This window comes from Juglans regia, chromosome 5, assembly GCF_001411555.2.
Source record: "Juglans regia cultivar Chandler chromosome 5, Walnut 2.0, whole genome shotgun sequence".
NCBI classification, from domain to species: domain Eukaryota; kingdom Viridiplantae; phylum Streptophyta; class Magnoliopsida; order Fagales; family Juglandaceae; genus Juglans; species Juglans regia.
Window position 1 is genome coordinate 5,520,708 of NC_049905.1, and position 24,057 is coordinate 5,544,764.

At 36.2% G+C, this 24,057-nt stretch overlaps 1 protein-coding gene and 1 long non-coding RNA gene across 3 annotated transcripts; one reads left to right on the forward strand and one right to left on the reverse strand.

Moving 5' to 3' along the window:
• The first annotated feature begins 892 nt into the window (after positions 1 to 892).
• On the forward strand, positions 893 to 11,903 carry LOC109003405 (ABC transporter B family member 25, mitochondrial-like). 2 transcript variants are annotated; one of them, XM_035690361.1, is made up of 21 exons: positions 893 to 1,509; positions 1,618 to 1,857; positions 1,937 to 2,123; positions 2,329 to 2,390; positions 2,574 to 2,617; positions 2,823 to 2,925; positions 3,138 to 3,245; positions 3,533 to 3,616; positions 3,742 to 3,802; positions 4,305 to 4,450; positions 4,621 to 4,737; positions 5,212 to 5,297; positions 6,432 to 6,520; positions 7,612 to 7,667; positions 8,691 to 8,771; positions 8,906 to 8,971; positions 9,080 to 9,172; positions 9,392 to 9,456; positions 10,448 to 10,583; positions 10,858 to 11,032; positions 11,768 to 11,903. In XM_035690361.1, exons 1-20 carry the CDS (start codon positions 1,189 to 1,191, stop codon positions 10,999 to 11,001), a joined length of 2,289 nt encoding a protein of 762 aa, XP_035546254.1. In that variant the 5' UTR covers positions 893 to 1,188; the 3' UTR covers positions 11,002 to 11,032; positions 11,768 to 11,903. The 2 variants fall into 2 exon arrangements, with proteins under 2 accessions (XP_035546254.1, XP_018837063.1); XM_018981518.2 differs by lacking the exon at positions 11,768 to 11,903 and having other exon boundaries at positions 894 to 1,509; positions 10,858 to 11,197.
• A 3,304-nt stretch (positions 11,904 to 15,207) lies between these two features.
• LOC109003406 lies at positions 15,208 to 23,854 on the reverse strand. The gene is made up of 3 exons (XR_001998132.2): positions 23,019 to 23,854; positions 15,628 to 15,681; positions 15,208 to 15,541 (listed from the first exon to the last, which is right to left on the reverse strand). It is a non-coding gene; the product is annotated as an uncharacterized LOC109003406 (long non-coding RNA).
• Positions 23,855 to 24,057: the final 203 nt, after the last annotated feature.

Here is a 24,057-nt window from a genome sequence, read left to right on the forward strand (position 1 = left end):
ACGGGATTGCTACGGGATTGGAGACACCCATCATTCTAAACAAATTTCAATCACTATTCTTCTTTCTGCTTTTTTAAGCTTTGGTACTAAGTTGTTAGCCCACAACCATATACACTAAATCAACATCTTCCAAATAAAAGTAAGAATAATGGGAAGAATGTCCAGCTCAAGCACCCTCACTTATGGAGGTCCCCCTTTCCACTCCAGACAGTCTCTATCTCAAAGGGAAAAACACTGACTGGTGACTGTTGGGAAAATTTTGCGTTGATTGCTTCTTGATAAAATAAAAAAATGCTGAAGTTAATTGCTTTGATTAGTTTTCTTTCTAGCTTCTACCTAGTCAAATTTTACCTCACCATTTGGTTGTTGGGAAAAATACAAGAGAACAGAATCTATGTAAGAGAAAAAGTAGAGAGAATAGTCATTGGCTTATAAGACAACTAAGGAGGCACCCACAAAGGAAGTTGACCAGTCGCACCCATTTTTACTTCCATGGCGTAACGACTCAAATTTAGAGAGAGAGAGAGTTGCTTGAGATAAAATTTGTATATAGATAACGGACTAATGTATGAAGAAGGAAAAAACTAATAAAATTTGTATATAGATAACGGACTAATGTATGAAGAAGGAAAAAATTAACTTATCCAACGTATAGATCTATTCAAAAATCTTAGATAAAAAATACAAAACCAGCCACAAAATATTTTATCCCAGAAAAAAAAAAAAGCAAGAAAAAAAGAGAAAGATACGAGAAAGAAGAAACCGAATAAGAAAGAAAAGTTTACGGGAAAAGAGAGAGAGAGAGGGGTATGGTTTGCTTTTATCCTTTTTAGTTTTTTTTATTCCTACGTTTACCTGCCGTTTACATATACCGACTGTACCTAGCAAAATTGGGTGTTTGAAAGTCCAAAGGTTTTCCCTTTTTTCCCAATTAACATTGGAGCAGAACGTGGGAACCTCCTATAAAACAAATAAAGTACACCCAAGTCCCAACTGTTGTTGTTCCTCGTTTACCTTTCTCTGCTTCTTGATTTGTTGTTAATTATTGTTGAATCAATGCTCACATTTTGGTGGGGATCTTTGTGTTATTCACAAGATTGAAGATTTGGGTTTTATTGTGCATTTGCATATCCAGTCACCGAGCTCTACTGGGTACTGCGAGTTGGTGGTCTCAGTTGAATAAAAAGAATGTTTGCTGCCGCCGCTGCGTCGGCGAGGAGCCGCCTTAGGGCTCCTGGGCTTCTCCTTCCGAGTGCTAGTGCTGGCGCTGCCGCTCTCTTACGATCTTACCATCGGCCTCCTAATCTTCTTTTTCGCATTTCAACAAACACTAATCCAACTACGGCTGTCGGGGGTGGTGGCCGATGTCTTCTCCACAGCAATGGGAACCAGAATTTCAGAAGAGCCCTTGTCACGGCCTTCCTTTCTGATTCTCCATCTTCGTCGTCCTCTTCTTCTTCTTCTCCTCCTCCCGGCAAAGCCGCCAACCCTTATTCTTTACATCATCCTGTTAGTGATTGATTATCTAATTTTTAGTTCTCTCTTCTCCGCATACATTTGATGGTGTTCAATTGATTGACTACTGGATTGGTTATTTTATTGTTTGTCAAAAAACAGAGTTCCATGCTGAATGGGCGCCTTTTGTTCTCAACCTCAACCTCCAAAACTGATACTTCAGATAGCAACAAGAATAACGCGACAGTAGCCCTCAAGTTTGAGAAACCTAAGGCACCTCCCGAGAACCAAGTCGCCGACGTGAAAATCCTCCGTACTCTTGCCAGTTACTTATGGATGAAAGATAACCCCGAATTCCGTCTCAGAGTCCTCACTGCCTTGGCTTTTCTCGTTGGCGCCAAGGTCTTTCAGTCAGTCACCAATTAATCGCTCCTGCTCTAGTCGTCCCCTTCTCTTCTTCAATGGGTCTCTTTTGTTTCAGGTTTTGAACGTCCAGGTGCCCTTCCTCTTTAAGCTTGCTGTTGATTGGCTAACAACCGCTACCGGCAATGCTACTGCTCTCGCTTCCTTTACTACTGCCAATTCAAAGGCTTTAGCTCTTTTTGCCACCCCAGCTTCTGTTTTGATTGGATATGGGATTGCACGGTCGTGTGCTTCTGCTTTCAACGGTACTACCACATGATGTAATTGCTGATTCTTCTGCCTGTATCCTACTATTCTGTTCATACTTCATTCTTTAAACATTTGTGCATGCCCAATCTCTCATATTTTAAAAGAAGACGATCTTCTGTTATCTCCACTATCGTTTTCTTGGTTGTTTCTCATTGTTCGCCGATTCCATTATCTTAACTGGATGCAACCCTTTTGTGGCAGAGCTGCGGACTGCCGTATTTTCTAAGGTGGCCTTGCGAACAATTCGATCGGTATCTAGGAAGGTATGTCACCCCCTCCCCCCAACCCCTGCGTATTCAGACATCCCACGAGTTCTTCTTCCTTGTGAATTCGTATTTCCTGCATTTGAGATCGTGATATTACCTTCAATGAATTATTCTACACGATACCTATCAAAAAAAAAATTATTCTACACGACTTATGCAATCATATCTAACTTTGTGCAGGTGTTTTCACATTTGCTTGATCTTGACCTTCAATATCATCTTAGGTATTGCATTTAAATATTGGGAATTTTGTCATTTTTTCCTTTTTTGTAAATCTATAGGTTAGTTAGTACTGTGAATTATTACCTCCCAGCATAACCAAGTTTGTTTCTTCCCCCAACGAACTAAGTCAGTGATCAATTATATTAATCTGTTTTGTGCAGTTATGTTACTTATTTTCTTTTCTTGACTTTGCTTCTGTATTTCCAGTCGACAAACAGGTGCATTAAATCGAATTATTGACCGTGGTAGCCGCGCTATAAATTTCATTCTCTCATCTATGGTGTTCAATGTTGTACCCACCATCTTAGAGGTAAGGGGATGTGGATTTGATTGTTATTTAGTTGCATAACATTTGTGATACTGGATTTTGTACTATTGAATGCTGCTGTAAACAGTGGAATAATGACACCTAGGTTCTTTATATTGGACTACGATTCTTGGTTTCATCTTCGTTATACACTATCATCCCAGCCCCTGCTTTTTTGTTCATGAACCACTTAAGTTTATCATGTATCCCTCCAGATATCTATGGTATCAGGTATACTGGCGTACAAGTTTGGAGCACCTTTTGCATGGATTACTTCGATGTCGGTTGCTGCATATGTCGTTTTCACATTAATCGTGACACAGGTATCTCTTCTGCCAGGTCTTTACCAATAGCTTGCTCATATTAGTCTTTGTTTCCTTTCTTTTCCATGTTAATAAACAACTGCCTTCATTACATAGCATTCTGATGGATTGTAGGCATTGCAAGAATAAGAATATCTTTAAGAGCTTGCTTTTATTAAATTGTTTTACAAGATTTTTCTTCTATTTTTTTTTCTTGGGGGGTGGTTGGAGCTTGGAATGGGTTCTCTTAGTAATGTGAGATTTGTGGGCTTACCATTCTCAGCAAAGAATTCCCTTGTCTTTTCCAGTGGAGGACAAAGTTTAGACAGGCCATGAATAAAGCTGATAATGATGCAAGTTCAAGGGCAGTCGATTCACTTATTAATTATGAGGTGAAGCTCTGATGCCTTTCTTTGCCTGCTTTTCTTCTTATGTATTATTTAATGCATTATTTTTTCCCATTCTAACCCTTTTTTCTTCTGCATCTTACTTGATGCTTTGTTTTTCATTTTTTCAGACTGTCAAATATTTTAACAATGAAGCATATGAAGTTGATAAATATGATGAGTACTTAAGGAGTAAGTTGTCTTGCTGTCGTAGTAATTTTTACTTTGATGTCCAATTAGCAAACCAATTTTATTGTGTATTATGCACCAAAGCCCACCAAGGTCCATGATAGTTAGGGATTGAGAGGTCTAGTTGTTTTGCGCCTCATGGTTAAAACCTTTAATCGTCCTTGATTGGTTATTCTTATGCAATAAATAACTTGGGCAGCCTTCCATCTGGACCCCAGCCTTTCAATTCATTTTTGCTTACCTTTTACGATAATTGACAAAATTCAACGAAAGTTTCCAAATATCTTATTTTCCCTAATGGAAATTGCCTCCAACCTTCAGCATTAATATAATTCATTAATATAATTCAAAGTTTTTTAAATCTTTAGCCGTTATAGTTTTTTTTCTTCCCGGTAGTTTGGCCGAACTTCAAGTTAGATCCTCTCTTTTTAACTATTTTTATGAGTAATCTACTCTGCGTGAGCCTTAATGCTGTTTCTGTCATTGTCGGTGATCTATCACTCAGGGTATGAAGATGCTGCTTTAAAAACACAACGTAGCCTTGCATTGTTGAACTTTGGCCAAAATATAATATTTAGCACAGCTCTGTCAACAGCTATGGTATTATCTTCACATGGAATTATGAGTGGCGAGATGACAGTTGGTGATTTGGTAAAATATGTTCTTATACACTTACTTTTAATGAAGTTCTTTTAATCGACGTGATTCAGTGATGGTCAATTAATTATGGATTAATGTCTTTTTTTTTTATAGGTAATCAAAGATGTTGTATTCATTTTTTTTTGGGATAAAAATAATTATGGATTAATGTCATGATACAGGTCATGGTAAATGGGCTTCTCTTCCAACTGTCTCTTCCTCTGAATTTTCTTGGTAGTGTATATCGTGAGACCATACAGAGTCTTGTTGACATGAAGTCCATGTTTCAGTTGTTGGAGGTATTTGTCAAGGAACTTTCTAAAGGCTCTTTAATTCTCAATTGATGTTGTAGTTTGTTCTTGTCACTTAATTGTCTATTACATTGGATCTTCTTTATCCGTGCATTAGTTTAGTGTTTCAAGGCCTTTTTTTAAGCAGATCGAGATCTGTGTTAAAATTACATTGATTGTGATGAATGCTAGGGAAAAGGATCTCTTACAAATGTTTGTCTTTGTTCATGTCACTTTCACAGACTTTTCTGTTAAAAAGGAAAGTACAGCTTCATATTTCATTGCCCGTCTAATGAAGACAGCAAAAGGAAATAGAAACACTTCATAAATTATTAGTTCTTTCATTTGATACTCATAACTCTTATGAAGATAACATAAATTTTTTACTTTCACGTACAAGGTGTTTTGTTTGGTGTTCTTCATTGTAATATAAAAGTTCTTTCTTGGTGCCTGTAGCAATTTTTTTTCCTCTGATAATTGCAGGAGAGGCCTGAGGTTAGAGAGAAAGATGACGCAAAGCCTTTTAAGTTGGATGGAGGGCGCATACAGTTTGACAATGTACACTTTAGGTAGCTGATTTTTCTTTTGTGCCTTTTGTTATGTACATACCTAGCTATTTATCCAATATATTCGTTTATAAGCATGGCCATTGAGATAGTGGCATGATTTGATGGTGTAACAAGAAGCAGAAGGTGGTCATCAGTTGGGAGTTAATATATTTGGTAGACTACTACATCATGTTATTGAAATGTTCTCCTTTGAAAATATCTTTTGAAATTGGATGCTTCAAACTAACAATATATATCAACAAGACATGTATGCTCACCTAACACCATCAAAGATTTCAGTCCGCCAAGTTCTAATATCATGTTGATGAACTGTCATCTCCAAAATATTTGTTGGGGACTGTGTTAAGAATGGAAATCAAGCTCACACTAATACCATCAAATGTTGGGTATTAATGTAAGAACTTGCAAGCACATTATGAGATACGAGTAACCTGGTAGATTTTCTTCTGTCAATTCGTATACAGCCTTTAGGACCGATTTTATTTTGTACAACTTATTTCATAACAGTGACCGTGATAATCTCTGCCATTTACCATTTCAATATCGGCAATGTCTTTGGACTTGATTGCACAGATTATGAATATGATATTGTAACAGTGACCTTGATAACCTCTATCATTTACCCAGTCAATATCTGCAAATCTTTGGACTGGATTGCACAGATTAGTATGTCCTTTTAAGAGTTTTTTTGTCTAGGAATTGGTCAAATTATTCAGTTTTATATCTTCCATTTTCCTATTTTATTTTTGTTATTTGATTTTTTTAGTACTAGTATGGGTTCTAATTTTCCCTCCAGTTCTTAATTATTAAAGAGAAACCCTCCAATTCCTGGTTTCACAAATGATTTAAGAATTCTCTACAGATACTTATTTGCATCAGTCTAAACCTTCTTGTAACTCTGATTAATAGAAGTGTAACACATATATATATATATATGATTTGGCCTCATTTATTATGATGTTATAAAATTGACAATTAGGCATACATTGTGTATGGTTGTCATCTCTACAGACTAGAATGTGATTCATGCTTATCATGGAATTTTATTGGTCTCATGATAAGTGTGCCTCATAATTTTTTTTTTTTTTAATGATTTGATTGCTGATGATTCTTAATTGAGTTCCTTGCATTCAGCTACGTGACAGAAAGAAAGATTCTTGATGGGGTATCTTTTGTTGTACCAGCTGGGAAAAGTGTGGCTATTGTTGGAACCAGTGGAAGTGGTAAGAATTTAATGTGCCAGCTTGACCAGTTAATAGATAGGGTGGTGCTACTTTGCCTCATATTATTAAAAAACACACTTTTGCACTGGGGAGAATTCCTTATTGATCCAAATTTCCTTATTAACATAATAATGTGACAAAGAAATTAAAATCCCATCCAAAGGAAAAGAAAAAGGAAATAAATGGTAGAGTGAAACTCCCTACTCATTCTTCCCTCTCCACCATGGCCTCCCCCCTTGACTATATCACACTCTGATATATCTTTTTCTCAAAAAATCATGTGAATACCAAAACATCGTAATCTCTTTCATGATTCACCGGATCCTCCCTCTTCAGTCTCATAACCTCCACCATTTTTCTTACTGTTCTTTTTTCTTTTGACAAAGAAACTAGAGCTATTCTTTTCACTAGAGATTTTAAGGTCATCCTCAAGAAGGGCCTTGCTGAGCCTGTTGGGTGCTACTATTATTCTTGAAAGAAATACTTGCATTCAGTAAAATGATAGATTTTTGAAGGCGGTGAGAGGGTTGGTTCAAGAATACGGAAACAATCAACAATGGTGAAAGTTTTAGATAGTATGAGAAGAGCTAGCTAAGGTTTTGAGTTGCAATTTTGATGGAAATCTAGGCAGAAATGATGAAACAAAAGAAGGCATTGGAAAAATACTCCTATGTTTCTCTTCCTTTCGGGGGAGGGGTGTGGTGGGAACTAGGATGCATTGCCAGGGTCCTTTACACCTCTACTATGGCTTATTTGCCAAAACTCTTGCAGCACTGCCCCCTGGGAACTCGAACCCTTCTCAGCATCTTCACAAATCCTAATTCAAATAATTACTAACACATAATCGAAACAACTAGACTTTGGAAGGGCTCACTTCACTTCCCAACATTATGGTAACATAGATAGGAGTCCATTTAATCCCATTGCCTTCCCATGATCACATTTCATATGCAAATTATAATTTCTCCATTGATTTCTCTTTTTGGTTTGTGATATGATGCATATTTCCCATTGTCTTATATTTTTCTTCCTCCCCCTGGCGGCGGGATTTCTTTGAAAGATATCACATTACAACTGTAATTTGGTTGCAGGCAAGTCGACCATTCTTAGATTGCTCTTCAGGTTCTTTGACATCCATTCCGGAAGTGTAAGAACCGATACTGTGATTCTTCATAATTATATGCTATTGGTACAATGCAGCCTACAAAATTGGTGTCTTATTGAGGCTTGAATGACATTTACAATATAAGTTTGCATTTGCTACTTGCATCAGTACTGAATTTATTGCACTGTTCTCAAATCCTGATAAGCTTGACAAAATTTAAAATATTTATGCATTTTACCCCTCGTCATAAAAAGGAATAAAAATAGAAAACAGGAAATTACATTCAACCCCCCACTCCCAACTATCATCCCTATTGCAATTTGATCTCATAACCACCAATATTAGCACTTAGCTCTACAATTTGAAGCTTCAGTTGCAATGTGCACCCACAAAATTTTTAAAGCCTAAAATATCGAACTTATCCTCATCAAAGAAAAACAAGTAATAATAATAACCAGGTTGAGGGTGAGGAAAATATGGTTACTCTGGGCCTTAAAAAGGCATCAAGGGTGAACAATGCAGCCAAAGTTTCAAATTCGAATGTCAAGTGTTGAAATCACTAGTTTGGAGGTCACATTGCATGTGAGTGGGAATTCACAGAGTTATTGATAATGTTTTTTTTAAAAGCTATTTTCTTGATAAAAGAAACAAGTTATTTCTTAATATACTGTTGGGTAGAATGATATACCGAGGAACAGAGCTTCACAGTTGATTTACCAGTTGATGATCACCTTTATACAGCATTCTATGTATTCCAAAAGGCCTCAAGTGATACCTTTTGCTGGGTGACGATTTTTGCAGCTATCAGTCACTGGTTCTTTTCCTCATTGAAACTCATTCTTGTATTTTAGAGGGTTTTTTGGCTTTATGTCTAGCGTCATAGTTATGTTTTCTCTTCTATTCTCTCATTCTTGGAACATACTTTGGTGGATAATGACAAGAGACGCCATCTGCAATGTAATTTGATATTCATAAACTCTTTGTTGGTGAACTTATCTTTTTAGTCTATGATGGAATTTCAAATTGACTTGATTCTGTAATGACCATTGAATTTGTCCTTGACAGATAAAGATAGATGGCCAAGATATTCGTGAGGTTACTCTTGCGAGTCTACGAAAATCTATAGGTGTTGTGCCACAAGATACGGTTCGTTCAATGAAGTGATTCAGTTCTTGTTTGTCTACTTCTAGTCTTCTATATATGTCAATAAATAGGTAACCCTTCTAAAATCTTGCAAGTTGTTATATTTATAAGACAAGTAACTTGTGCTTGATGGACAGGTACTTTTCAATGACACAATATTTCATAACATTCATTATGGTCGACTTTCGGCAACAGAAGAAGAAGTATGAAATGAACTTGTGCTGCTACTCCATTTGATTATTTGCTCTGCAAATTATGCACTGCTGAATATTCTACGTTATTTTTGCTGCCTAATACTTTTTCCTGTAAAGGTGTATGATGCTGCTCGACGTGCAGCAATCCATGAGACTATCATGAACTTCCCTGAGAAATATTCTACTGTTGTGGGGGAACGAGGGCTGAAGGTGAGACGAGTACTGCAGTAATATTCTTTCTTAGTTTTAGTGGTAAATTGTAAAACACCCCTATTCTGATGCTGGGCTGCTGAATGGAATAGGGGGCTGTATTTCTAAAATTTTATCCTCCTGTCATCAGCTTTTCACAAGATATATGTGTCTGTGTATGTTGTAGAGCTTTTCGGTCAACCCTTGGGTTTTCATTGATTGGGTGGATTTTATTTACAGTTAAGTGGCGGTGAAAAGCAGCGTGTGGCACTAGCTCGTGCATTTTTGAAAGCCCCTGCAATTCTGTGAGCATTTCTGTTTTTCTTCTTGATTGGACCTTTCTTTAGATTCATGTACTTTTGTACATTTAAATTCTTGCATGTTCAGTAACGGAAAATGCACTCTTAAGAATAAAATAAGGAGCTACCATCTTAAACTTGAATGGTGAGAACACAGGTTTGACACCCATTCATTCTATGTGCCCCCTGGAATCAAAAGTTTGAAGATTTTATCCTTTTGAACCTTTTGGAACCATTTATTTTCCTTTATCATTCTTTAGAAACTGTTACAAAGCTAATTTTGGTGGTATGATTAAATATCTTGTCCTGATCTCTTTTACATTATCATTCAGTTACCCTCAAGTCTTGTACTGCCTCTGCCAATAACAGTTGCTTATAATTTTCTGATACATCATTTGAACCTTTGTTTTCTCCAGTCGAAATTATACTTCTCTTATAGCCATTGTATTGGGCAGAGGGTGTGGTCGTGTGTTCAAGACTCTCTGGGTTTATGTAGAGCTTACCAATAAGAAAAAACTGTATTTTTCCCTTACATAATAGCCACAGTACACTGGCACATTGTAGTATTGTACACACACAACACTGTTTAGCGTACGAGTAGTCATCCTAATTTGTTGTGTTTTAAATCTTTCTCGTGTTTGTATTTTGGGGTTTTTGGTATCATTTATTTTTGGGCTTCCAATAAATCTCTAGGACATGGCATTTTCTGCAATCAGATATAATCTTGTGAGTGAACTCCTCTTCACATCTTTCCCTTACAAATGACTGGTTTTGGTATACATTCTAGCCATCAATAATTAACTTTTAAGACTGATTTTAAGTTCCATTGCCATTTTTAAGCCTAATGAGAGACGATGATTGCTTTCAATGGGTAAATGACGTAAAATCTTGGTCAAAATCTTTGTCAACCATGCTTCTCTCTATATATTGGAAGGGGAGAACCAAGCTGCACTTTTCTTTTTGTTAGTAATCCATTGCTTTCATTTGGCATCTTCAGGTTGTGTGATGAAGCTACAAGTGCTCTGGACAGCACAACCGAGGCGGAGATTTTAAGTGCATTGAAGTCCCTAGCAAGTAACAGAACTTCAGTTTTCATTGCTCATAGGCTTACCACCGCAATGCAGTGTGATGAGGTAAGCATTCTTGGTAACAACTATGAGCAAATCTTGAGTTTTCATGGTTCTATGTTTGGTATCTTATTGCTTGCAAAATCATGTTCTCGGTGTTCTCATGAGCCAGGGAGCATTTTTAAATTCCTTCTTTTTAGAAAGATGAGAATGTTTATGCATGCACTGTTATTCACCAATCCCTCAAATGGGAAGTAAATATATAATGGCACTTCCAATATGCTACAAAGTTTATTCTGTACAATCCATGTGCCATCTTATGCTTCTATATAATGTTCAGATCGTAGTTCTGGAGAATGGGAAGGTCGTTGAAAATGGATCCCATGAAGTTCTCTTGTCAAAGCCAGGAAGATACGCACAGCTGTGGGGACAGCAAAATAATACTGTGGATGCACTTGATACAGCCATCAAACTGGAGACTTGAATGTCCTCCTCCCTTCTCCCTTCCTCTCCAGGTGAAAAGTGAAAGGAAACCTTGTAAAAGGAAATGGAATTCAGTCGTTTCTTCTTTTGTTTATTTTGATTTCATTCTACATAAACTATGTTCGTCAAGTTGATTTATAGTAAAAAGGAAGATTGCCTATTTTCTTATATAAATAAAGAAAATGTGTAATCAAGTATGCCTATGGTGCTCTGGGATGCAATTGCATCAGATCTCACTAAAGTAAATTTACAAACTAATATGACTTTATATGATACGTTAGATTTACTTTATAATAAAAATAAATTTACAATTTAATGTACATAATAAATCACGTTAATTTATGAATTTACTTTTGTGAAATCTCTTTGACCAACGCATTGCCCCTCAATACTTTATAATATGTCTTGAAATCTCCTTTGCTGATTCTCAACATTTATACAATATTATGCAATTGCCAAGAAATAAAGATAATTATATCAATGTCCTCAGTCCTCACCCATCTTATACTTACTTATGTTAGTAATATTCTTTAGATGGAAGAACCAAATGTCATACAGCAGTTTCACTTTAACTTATTTTCTTTAATTATAAATTCAGTACTGTTTTTTTCGGTTTGCTAATAATCATATAAGTTTATTAGATTCTCAACATTGATATTTGAAAGTTTTGGAAATTACAATTAACTACTTTTATCCATGTCCAAATGTGACACGCATTAACGAACTAAAATCTGACTTATATGATGCTTATTACATGTGGCAAATAGGTGGAACGGAGGTGAGGCATAGGCCCAGAAAATGCAGCGGCACCAGAACTTGCCTGCAAAAACCAGAAAAGGGTAGGAATTAAAATTAAAAAAGTCGTCTCAATGATGATGCTTGGGATCTCTCGAGAGTGGATCTCGATAGTTTTTTTTAACTTAATGATTAACGAAGTATTTTTTTTTAATGATATTTTTTGAAATGTTCAAGGGTATAACAAAATATATGAAAAAAAATCAATAAAAAAAAGACCAAATGGCCTTCTTTGTGAGTTTTCTCGTGCTACAGCCTCGGTGAATGTAGTACGATCCCTCAAAGATAAGTAGACCAAAGGATAAACAAGAAGAAAGAGTAATGCTAGAGTTTTAGAATGTACAAGTCTTGTATACTCTCTTTGAAAAATTAGAATCTATTAAAAAAAATATTTTTACATATGGATTCCATATTTCTCCTATTTTTTAAAGAGTTCTTCTATTTGGAAGGCGATACAACAAGCACACCCTCCATCTTATTGACATATCAAGACTTGAATTATAAGAGATTTTAATTTTAATTTTTTTTAACAAATCAAATTTTATCATGTCAATAAAATAGAGTGTGCTTTGCATACCGAATTTTAAATAAATTTTTTCTTTTTTTAATGAGTACACATAACTTTCATACTCTAATATTATATAAATAATTTCCTTATAAAAAAACCGTCTATTAAAAGTGCAACTCTTATTTATTTAGTCAAAATTTAGTGCAACATGTTAACGTCATATTTCGTACGCATTTGGACTGGGTTCCAGCAACATGAGTTATGAGTCTTTCACCTGCACACTTAAGAAAACACGGAGAGTGTGAGGGCCTTGATGGAGGCCAGGGAGTCCCCGATGCTAAAGTCAGTATATCTCCTTAGTAGTTTGTGAATGAGTTTTGAGGACCTTGGTGGAGGCCAGGGAGTCCCCGATGCTAAAGTCAGTATATCTCCTTAGTAGTTTGTGAATGAGTTTTGAGGAATCAGAGAGAATTCTTCGTACTTGAGAGTTGACTTGTATACTAGATTTCTAGGTGGGGACAGTTCATACTTGACTTCGGGGAGCCAATGTCCTTTCAACTGTTCGCTTCATTAGAATTTGACAAGAACCCTAGAAGAAAATGTGTCAGGAGAGAAAATATGAGCAATTGGGCAGCCACGTCTAAAGACTTGGTGGGGACGTGCCAGGTCTTAGAAGGACTTTGTGGCTCAGTCAAGGCCAAGGTTTGCCTCGACCATGACCAAGACATGGCACCTTGAACCCATGACACATCGTGGCCCAAACTTGGCTGCACCACGACCCATGCCTCAAGCAGGCCATGACCTAGCCTCGGCTGCACCATGGCTCGTGCCACACGCAGGCCATGACTTGACCTTAGTCGTGCCATGGCCCTTACCTCAGCAACACCAAGGACCAGCCAATCACAGGCCATAACCACACATGGCTTGCCCATTGGCAGCCCACGAGGGCCAACCAAAGGCTAGCCACGTTTGGGCCATGGCCCATACCTCAGCAACACCAAGGACCAGCCAATCACAGGCCATAACCACACATGGCTTGCCCATTAGCAGCCCACGAGGGCCAACCCATGGCCAAGCAAGCTCAACCCATGGCCACCAAGGAGACATGAAGGAGGTGGTCTTAAGGCTTTTAAAAGATAAGGTTGTTGGAGAGGATAAAGACAAGATTAAGCAAGACTCTCAAGTGATTACACAAGATAAATGTAGAGTCCAAGATTGACTCTAAGAGAGACAAAGAGAGAGGAAGAGTCCAAGATGAAACCAAGACGAACCAAGACACCATGAGTGCACTATGTGGCCGGCCACCAAGAGAGGATAAGCCTATCCCAACATTTTAGGCTTTATCCCTTAGCTTTTAGACTTTATCTCCTATGTTTTAGACTTTATTTTCCTAAATTTTAGCATTTCATTTGTGTAGGAACTTTGCAAGAAAGCCCTATAAATAAAGGTTTTGTGGCCTAGTTTTTAACTTTTTATTCATTCTTTGGCTTTTAGAAATTTCGGCTAGGCTTGTTTAGTTCATTAGATTTTCGGTACTAGGATGATTTTCTCTACACTTGGACTACTAGAGTGCAATTCGTAAATCCCTTGTAGAGAGTGGATCTTTGCAATCCTTGAATAAGAGTGACTCAATTCTTTGTTATTTTCTTGCTTGCATTCCAATCACCTACCCAAACCCTCATTCATCTCAAACACTAACCTTTAATCTCATATTGTCAGATATAGGCTTGTGGGAGGAGATCTTGTGTTTCCCTTGATCGGTCTAGGAGGCCTATGTTTTAGGCTTAATTATTCATATCTAAGGGCAAGAAGGCATATATTTAAGGGCTAGACCAAAGCTCTTAACAGAAACTTTTAATGCGGCGTGATTTATGAATGGCGTCATTAATGCGGCATAGAGTCCAGAGAGTAGCGTCATTAATGTGACATAACTTCCTAACTCATTTTACCCTACGGACGTTCCTTGATAACCAATTCCACACCGGTTGGCAGGAGATCAAGGGTTCCTCATATTTCTCGTCCACGTGCCTGCACAAGTTCCTGAGGGTAAGGTTCATCGAGGAGGCATTAGGGCGGTAAGTCTCATCTACCCCTACCGTTCAATGGTTCCTCATGGGCTTGCTACTGTCAAGGTGTCATCGTGTAGGGTTGCTTCGTGGGTGAATTTTGCTGATGGACCGAATATTTTGTAAAGGCCCACTAACTCTTTTTAGAGAAGATGGTTGTTAGGCTTGACTAGGCTTAGTCGGGCTCTCTTACTAACTTCTTCCATAGTTCCTTATGAGCTTGCTATATAGGCTTATGGAAAACCCCCTTACAAACCCTTAAAAATTAGAGAGATATATATATTCTTTAAAAAGTGAATACGTAAAAACAACAATTAAAAAAAAAATATTAGAATGGAGTAGAGAAAAATTGAGTGTGTAATGTTATTAATATTAAATAATTTAAAAAAAATAACTTAAAAAGACTTGAACTAATTGAATGTTGATACTGATCTTTAGAATACCTAGGATAGGAGACTCCAACACTAGAGGATCCAGCTATCCCTCGTATTAAGATAGGTTCCATGTGTGGTACATACTATGTACATGGTGCAATCATCGGAGAGGCAATCCAATCGTAAACAGTCAACACGAATAAAGTAAGGGTGCTACCCACACCTACAGGGCGGGGTAGCCCCCACGTTGCCCCCACATTGGCGGGGTCAACATTTTTCTCCCCGTCCACCCCCCTGGGGCATGAGGGCGAGTGATCCCGTCCCAGATAACAAGGTGCGGGTGATGAAATAGGCCTAAAGTGGCCCACAAACAACTTCTAGACCAGATTAAAAAAAAAATTTACATGAATAAAAATAATATATGCATGATACAAATTTACTAATTTAGACTAATGAAATATTAATATAGACTACAAGTCTACTACCTAATAAACTAAGAATAATAACTAAGCTATTATAAAAATAAATTAAAAGACTAAACAATTACAAAATTACAAACATAAAAATATCCAAGGGACATTGTATCAACATTACAAATCAAATACATAATACATAATACGTACAAATGATTCAAATTTCAATATTCTAATAAATTAAGAATCTAAAGATAGAGGCATAGAGCTGTTTGAGTCTTTGACTGTGACATTTGGGATGGCCCGAGCAATTAGTCTTTTGAGGCTTGAGCACATATTCTTATTGCAGTAGAGATAGACGTCGTCTGAGTCGTCTCATGTGTTTCTACAACAATAAATACTAAAATTAATGCCGATGAAATTGAAATGAATTTAAATAAATCAAAATAATAAAGTAAAAACAATAGTTACCAAATAGTCCAGATCCAGACTGATCACCACCTTCTTCGTCGGTCTCCTTAAAATCTAAAACAGAACATAAATATCATTTCTCATCGTCCAACTCTGTGTTCATATCAATGCATCCACAGTTGTAGGAGACAATGAACTATGAAAATGATCCATTATACGCCCTCCAATACTAAAGGTTGACTCCGAGGCAACGATGTTAATAGGGATGGTCAAAATACGAGTCATCTCAAAAAGGATGGGATATTTCTTTGTTGCCGCATTCTACCATCCTAATATGTCGAAACCATCATCATCTTAGATAAGATCCCCTAACAAATAGTTGCCTAACTCCGAAACCATCTTCGTAGATTAACGGACTAGTGTAGGATTTTGTGCGAAGGTCTTAGGGTAGGTTTGGGGGTTGAGATGAGAATTTTGTGTTTTGTTTTGAAGTTTAAAATATTAAGTTTTAATATTATTATTGTTTTGGGATTTGAAAAATGTGTATTGGGATTTGAAAAAGTTGAATTGTTTATTATATTTTGTATGGAGATTTGAAAAATGTGTAATAATGAGATGAGATGAGATGAGAATTTTGTGTTTTGTTTTTGACCCCAAACCTGCCCTTAGTACACACCAATCTACACTTCTTTGTTGCCCCAGTGCCTAGAGGAGGTGTTTGGATAGGTGTAGGTGTAGGTGTAATGTAGTACCACCCTTAATTGCATTAAACTCATCATATAATTTAGTCAGGGTATCTCGGACCATCTCACCAATAAGATCAATCCATGCTTGATCGTGCGCAAGTCTCAAACCATATAACATGCTTGAAATTTTTAGATGGGAGTCAAGAATAACAACCACATATAACAAAATATTTAGTCTACTCAAATCTCCCTAATACTTGTCATATTTGACTCTCATGGTCAATGACATCCCTCTCATTCTTAGATTGAAACCCCTACACATGTCTAGTTCTTCTTTTACCTTACATATTTATTGACAAATTCATGAAATGTAGGATACAAAGAACTAGATAACTTCAATGTAACATCGTAAAAAAGCCTGAGAAAATCAACAAAAATAGAAACTACCTCTCAATCATCATCTTTAGGCTTTCATAATCACTCGTGCTCATCAAAATATTTGACATATTGAATGTCTTCATCACCCAATAATTAAAAGATTGTCTTATATTCTTGGACCACCTCCAACATCAAGAAGGTTAAGTTCCATCTTATGGGAACATCAATACAAAGATCATTCTTCGATATTATGCCCACAATCTTCACAACAATCTTGAATTCGCCAATCTAAAAGGAGAAAGACCTCAATAATTTCACAGCTATTCTAACTCATGCAACAAGTCATCAACATCTTTCAACCCCTTAGTCACAATTATATTCAAGATATGTGCAGAATATCTAACATATAAATATTCACCACCCAAGAATGTCTTATTTGCCTCTAAAATAAGTCTTCAAATATCTCAAGGCGACATCATTAGACGAGGCATTATCAACCGAAACTATCAAAACCTGTGCCAACCTCCACTCCTTTATTAAGGCCTCTTAAGATCTTATCAATCGTCTCACCCTTATGATCAGTTATTTAACAAAATTTAATAATTTTTTTTATGAAGAATCCAATCAAAATCAACAAAATGAACAGTCAAATATATATAATTGAAATTTTAAATAGAAGCCCCAGTATCGATAGTGAAGCCAACTACCAAACCCATCAATTGCTCCCTCAAAACATCTTTATCTTTCATGTACATCTTTTTAATATATTTTACCACAATATAGCAAGAAGGAAGTATAAATCTAAGTTTCAATTCTTAGACAAATTCTTGGAACCATCCCCTTCCACAAATTGAAAATGTAGCTCATCTATGATAATCATACGAGCTAACTTCCTTCTACATTTATCGGCAATATACTTCATATACCCCTTCAACGTTAGACCCCCACTACTCTCATCCGTCATTTTATTTAGCCCAATATCTAAGTCTAGATTGACTCTTCTCCAGAAAGGATCTTAATATTAGACTTTTCTTGCATTGTTTCTCTAAATAAATTTTTAACTGAAATATTTCATATTTTCTGTAGTGACATCCATATACTTTCTCACAATAATTATATTTAGCTTGAGGGTTATTGGAGTCATCACCCTCTAATTTGGTAAAATGAAACCAAACTACGGAAATAAGTTTTTTACCTTGTGTGAACTTGAGGGCGGGGCAAGGTGTACTCTCACTCCTAAGTATTAGAATAAGATTAGGTTATGGGGTAAGAGTAATTCCATAACACAATAAAAAATTATAAATCAATCAACATAAGACATAAAAAAAAAATCATAATAATACACCACATGAAAAAACAAAGCAAAATGCAAAGCATCCGAAACTCCTAAATAAATTGATTCAAAGGTTCAATCCGAAACCCTAAATTGATTTAGAAGTTTCAATTGAAACCCCTGAAATTTCAATTTAGAGGTTCAATCCAAAACCCCTAAATCAATTTAGTAATCCGAAAACCCAAAAAATACAAACTAAAAAAAAAAATCAAACACAATGACAGAGGCAACAACAATTTCAAACACATACACAAATCAAAATCCACAGCACACAAATTCACAATCATTCTCATCCTCCATCTCCCATTCAACTCATCCTTCCTCCAATCTTCAATCCAAAACTCAAAAAAAAAAAAAAAAAAAATCTAGGTTCTAGGTCTTAGAGTCTTACCTTTAGAGTTTGGCATAGCAAAGTTGCAAATGACAGTGATGCTCATGCAATCTTGCGAGAGAGAAAGAGAAAGAAGAGATCAAGAGAGAGAGAGTGCAAGAGAGTCTGAGAGTGAGAAACAGAGAGAGACTCGAGAGTGAGAAGATGCCCGAGGGGGGGGACTTAAGATAAAATGAAACGACATCGTTTCACTTTCTTACGAGCTTTATATATATATAATTTTAATCGGTGGTGCTCGTGCAGTCGTGTGAGAGAGAAAGAAAAGATCAAGAGAGAGTGCAAGAGAGAGTCGAGAGTGACAGAAGGGGGGACTTAAGATAAAATGAAACGTAACCATTTCACTTACTTACGAACTTTTATATATATATAATTTTAATTTTATATTTAAATTAATAATTATGCAGAGAGGGGGAAAAGTGGAGTTCCGTCTCCTGCCTCCGCTGGCCTCCAAGGGTGTAGACAGGATCCCTCCACACCAAGCTCGAACGGGACAAAACTCCCACCCCGCATGAGCAAGAGAGGCGGTGCAACGGGGTGCAAGGCCCTACTGCCCACCCCTAGAATAAAGAGCTTGTCTCGCACCCTCTCCATCATACAAATTTAATGCACCATTTTAGCTCGTAAATTCCATATATCTATCTAAACATTATTCATTTATATAAATAATTCTAATTAACATAACATGTTATGATAAGATAAAATAACCCATCATTCATATTCTGTGACACCATCGTTGATACATATTGATATAATCTTTTGTATTCAATATTATGTATCAATTCACCAACGTATCACAGTGTTCCTGCAATTTGCAAATGCACTCAAGAATATCTCAAAATATCTATAAATAATAATAAAATAATTGATAAATAGTAGTGATTTAATAGTAAATAGTAATAAATAACTTGTAAATAATAATAAAATAATTTGAAAACAGCTATATTTCCCATCAGGCCCTAAAAAGTAGAATTTTGGTGAGCGTAAGTTACTCTAACTTGATAGAATTATAGAAATTGTTTTTGAGGTGAGCCAAGTCCATAAAGAAAGACACCAACTTTTATAAATAATAATAATAATAATAATAATTACACGTGGACTAAGCAAGATCCAAATCGGAGGCATCTCATCAAGTCCAAGAAATGCAACCAGTTGACAGTTTTCTAATATTCTATTTCAATATACGTTATTACAAACCGAATGCTTCTCTCTAATATATTTGGGCAGGTTCTGAATCCTGATGACTCCTCTTTCCAACTTGTTATGGGTGTTTTGAAAATAATAATAATACAATTTTCCAAAAATAAATAAATAAAACATTATTAGATATATAAAGATCTAACAAAAAATACTTACAAAATTACATGATTTAATATGATAATTACAATAAAAATTACGTGATTTAATATAAATTACATGAATTTATATGTTTAGTTTTATAAAATCTATGAGCACGTAAATCATTTCTGTGATTTAAATAAAAAAATATTTAAATAATATAGAGAAAATATAAATAAACTAATATATAATATATTGTAAAAAAGCAAAATAAAAATAAAAAGAATTTTAAAAGTGTATTTTAAAGGAAAGAATAAAGGAACCAAAATGGTTTACATTCTCTTTACCAATCAACACAAAAGTAGAAAATGACATTGCAGGTTTCATGCATTCAAATGAGAACAACAGCACAATAAAATAAGGCATTAAAAGCCTGACAGCACTAGAGCTTGGGCACAGTCAAATCCCCTTGGATGGAACAGAAGTAAAGAAATATTTTCTAGACAAGTCATGAAATATGGAGAGAAACACATGCCCATTTCTCGATAACAAAGAATAAAAAATGCAGTTCAGAGTGTACTTTCATCCTCGATCTACAAAAAGAAACTGGGCTTCCAATATATTGTTTGTAATTGTTTTAAAGCAGTTCAGTTCTTTATGCACACGCACGAATATTAAACAAATTAGCCTTTTAACTTTTAAGTGTGTCTAGGGAGGGTTTTTTCCTTTTTTACAGCCCAAGATCAAGAACACTGCCACAGCTGCAGATGAAAAATGTCCAGAAAATAACCAAAAATAGAAAATATTGTTCAGAATTTTCATCAGATTTTTATGGGTTTTTTTTTTTTTTTTTGTAAGATGGTCAATGCAAAAAAAAAAAAAAATGACAAAATTAGGGTGCAAATTAGTATTTCTCTGACCTAGAGGCTATGCTTTTCAAAAAGCACACTAGCTTGGATAAAATAATAAAACAAAAAGGAGCTCACGAATGTCAACAATCCATAAAAACCATTGCTCCAAGTTCCAACCTCTGCTTAGACTGGCTGCATTTTTAGCCCCACTGGATAAGAATTGGGTTTATGATGCCAACGCAGTACCCTTGGAATATTTAATGCCATAAGCCTCTACAAATAAAACCCTGGCCGAAAGAATAAAGACCAACCAGCTCCAATGACTTCTTACCTTATACTTTTCCCCCCAAAACAAGAGAAAATATCACTTTCAATAATAATAATAATAGAAAGTTTGATGATCTTTCAACAACAGGTATTTTTCCAGGGTGAGATTAGATTTAAATTTACTCACAAACAAAACATATGACAAGATGTGACATTTTTCAAGTGTCCAGATCAGTCTAGGGTTGCTTTTGTGGGCAAGGAATCTGATCTCTTACGTACCTGATATTGACATCTCAATCACCCAATTTATCACCCAAACACCCAATTTAACACCACACCTACTCTGTCTGGGTGTGAGATATATGGAGCTGGAAGAACCATATTCTTTTACCAAATTATGGCCATCCCAGCCATTCTCCAATGATAAAACAACCACAACTGCCATAATAAAGGTAATGAAACGAAAACTGAAGTCCTCTTTATATAACTCTCAGATGAACTGCAACAATATCATCAATCATGGCACTGAAAGAAGAAGAAATCACAGTTGACTCGACTGCCTTTTTGCAGGGATGGAGAAGTGTAAAAGAACAAACAGATGGGATGAGCAAACAACAAAAAATAGGATTAATTATATCTATATATATATATATAAATACACATTCCAGTCACCAGTAAAAATTAAAGTCTTTAACTAGACAGAAAAGAAACCAAAAGATAAATGCATGACGGCAAACTGATAATGCAGTTCAATTCAACTTGGATATGCCCTACCAAAACAAAAATAATTGAGGACTGCTAAGAGACAAGTGAGAGAAACTACAAAGTTAAGACAAAGAAGAAAAAAGTAGAAGGGAGCTCCCTTCAGTCCAAGCACAGGAAAGAAAAGGATGAATTTTATCTCCCGCATCATTCACACATCCAAAGTAGTAGAATTCACTCCCTTTCCTACTGTGTTTGAATGAATGAGTCGGCAGCTAATCCAAACCCTTCACGCACCCATGAGTGGACTGAAGAAAGCTCCCTTAAACCGCTCATATAAACACATTTTAAACAATATTCTTTCAACCCCTGATGCAAGATGCTATAATTCCCAACATTAAGAAGTAAGATGGAAAACAGGTCTTTTAGGCTAATTATCAGAAAGAAACCAAATTAAAACAAAACGGGAAAACAATAAAATCAATGAATTTAGAAAAACAAATACTTAAAAGATCAAGGTAGAGGTGCTGCAGAAATGGAGACACCATTCAATATCATAAGTAATATGATCTAATTCATACAGAAATTTATGATAATCCGGATACTTATCTTGATCAATTAAACATAGTAAGAATCAGCAACATTATTTGCTCCATTTGGCACTAAATAATACGAGAGACGTGTTCATTTTTCATGTTTAACTGAATCACTAAAATATTAAATGATATATTAGCAGGTAAAATAAAACGAGGGTCTAACATTATTACTGATATTACTTTTATGGGAAAAAAATGCTTCATTTTCCCAAAACCTGATACTTCACTCGACCGTGTACCCTCTACTGATAGACACAACACATCTCCATGTGGGCTATGATGTAATGACTTGAGCTCATCTTCACCCTAATACTTTGGTCATGGTCCCGGTGTCATGTTCCTCGATCAATACCCTCTGAGATATCAGTGAAATGTACAACCATCTAAGACGTGAAGAAAAAGTCCAGAACTTGGCCGAATACCCAGAAATTCGGATTAATTTCCTGAAAGCCCACAACAGCAAAAGCCCTAGACCTTAAGAAAGACGTTTTTTTTTTCATTTTAAGGGCGAATATAGGCTTGTTGCATGAACCCTAACCCTAAGTACAAAAGTTTTACTTGCGTAGGAGATAAATCTGAGTCCATTAATGTTGACAGAAAGATACAATGCCATTTAACCTAGCTAGTACAGCCTAGATCAAACAGCAGCACTCAACACAAATCAGATCAGCTACTACAGATCTACAAATATACTCAAGTCCCATATGATCATGCTTTCTGAATGCTAATTAGCCGTTTATTTGAGACGTTTGCTTTCGTTTCCAAAACAACCACACAAAACTTTCGAATAGCCTCAATAAGGACTCTTGTTTAAAATACTACTTCACTTTGTTTGCACACGAAAATGAAACAAAACAGAGGGCTAATTAGATTTAAACCGACGAACGAAAAATTCCTAGTAAGTTTTGTTCTGTATTAATAGAGGAAGAAACAATGAAAGAGAAAACCAGGAGGTTAGTTAATACGAGATACCTTACGCTGCGCGACACCTCCATTGACGCTTCTTTGCTTCTTTTCTGGGTACGAACTTCTTTGCTTATTCACCAAGCCTAAACCCAATGCTTGAACCGTGATCATTGCGGCAGAACTCTCATGATCTCGTATGGAGAACGGAAAAAAACAGAAGAAATACTTTACAAAGAGGCAAAAAGCTCATAAATCATAGAAGTAATACCATATGGGCAAATAAAAATACAATAACCTACAAAAAAAAGGGGGTTAAAAAATTAAACTACAAAAAGAAATTGAGAGAGATAGAGGGAAAGATGCAGAAACTGCGGAAGAGAAGTTTCAGGGAGAGAATATGTCGCTGTCTTCATGAGAGTCAGATAAGGGAAAGCGATTGAATATCTCTAATCTACCAATCTGGCAAAGCGCAACTATACATACACTAACACAAGAGAAAGAAGAAGGGTAAGATAAAAGAAAGTGGGATTTTCTTCTCTCTCTCTTATTTTCTCTCTCTCTCCCTTCCGCAGGAGATTTTTCAGATAAGTGAGTTCCAAAGAGGAAGAATATGTGTGTATTTATTAGCTGAATTGGATAATAAAGCGCTGTCTCTCTCTCTCTCTCTCTCTCTCAACACACACACAAACACGCACGCACGCGCTGTCTCCTTCTGATCTTTCTCAAACATCCACAACGAGCGCGAGACCCATTGTTTGCCACATATCGAACTAGCCTTGAACTGCAGAAAAAAAGAAGAGGTGTGGTGGTGGTGGGTTTCGTTTGACCACCAAGTTACACACTCTCTCTCTCTCTCTATCTCTCTCCAAGCAGAAGATGGAAGACTACTATTGAGCACTAATCTCTAGTCTCAGGCTGGAGTCCAGTACATGTAGAGAGTACAGCACCATTTATAGGGTTTGAGGGAACTGGTGACTCGTGAGTCCTGAGTCGTACGAGGCAGACCGTGAAAAGTCTTGGTCGTTGTGCATATACATTGTGATTCACTTTTTAATCACTTTTACACCCTAATTACCTTTCAAAACGTACTGATATTTGCGCCTTT

Excerpts from the sequence above, each read along its gene's own strand:
- LOC109003405 (XM_035690361.1), top strand. The coding sequence starts at position 1,189 with ATGTTTGCTGCCGCCGCTGCGTCGGCGAGGAGCCGCCTTAGGGCTCCT. Across the intron at positions 3,803-4,304 it reads ATATGATGAGTACTTAAGGA|GGTATGAAGATGCTGCTTTA; the intron begins GTAAGTTGTCTT and ends TCTATCACTCAG. Across the intron at positions 8,772-8,905 it reads GTGTTGTGCCACAAGATACG|GTACTTTTCAATGACACAAT; the intron begins GTTCGTTCAATG and ends CTTGATGGACAG.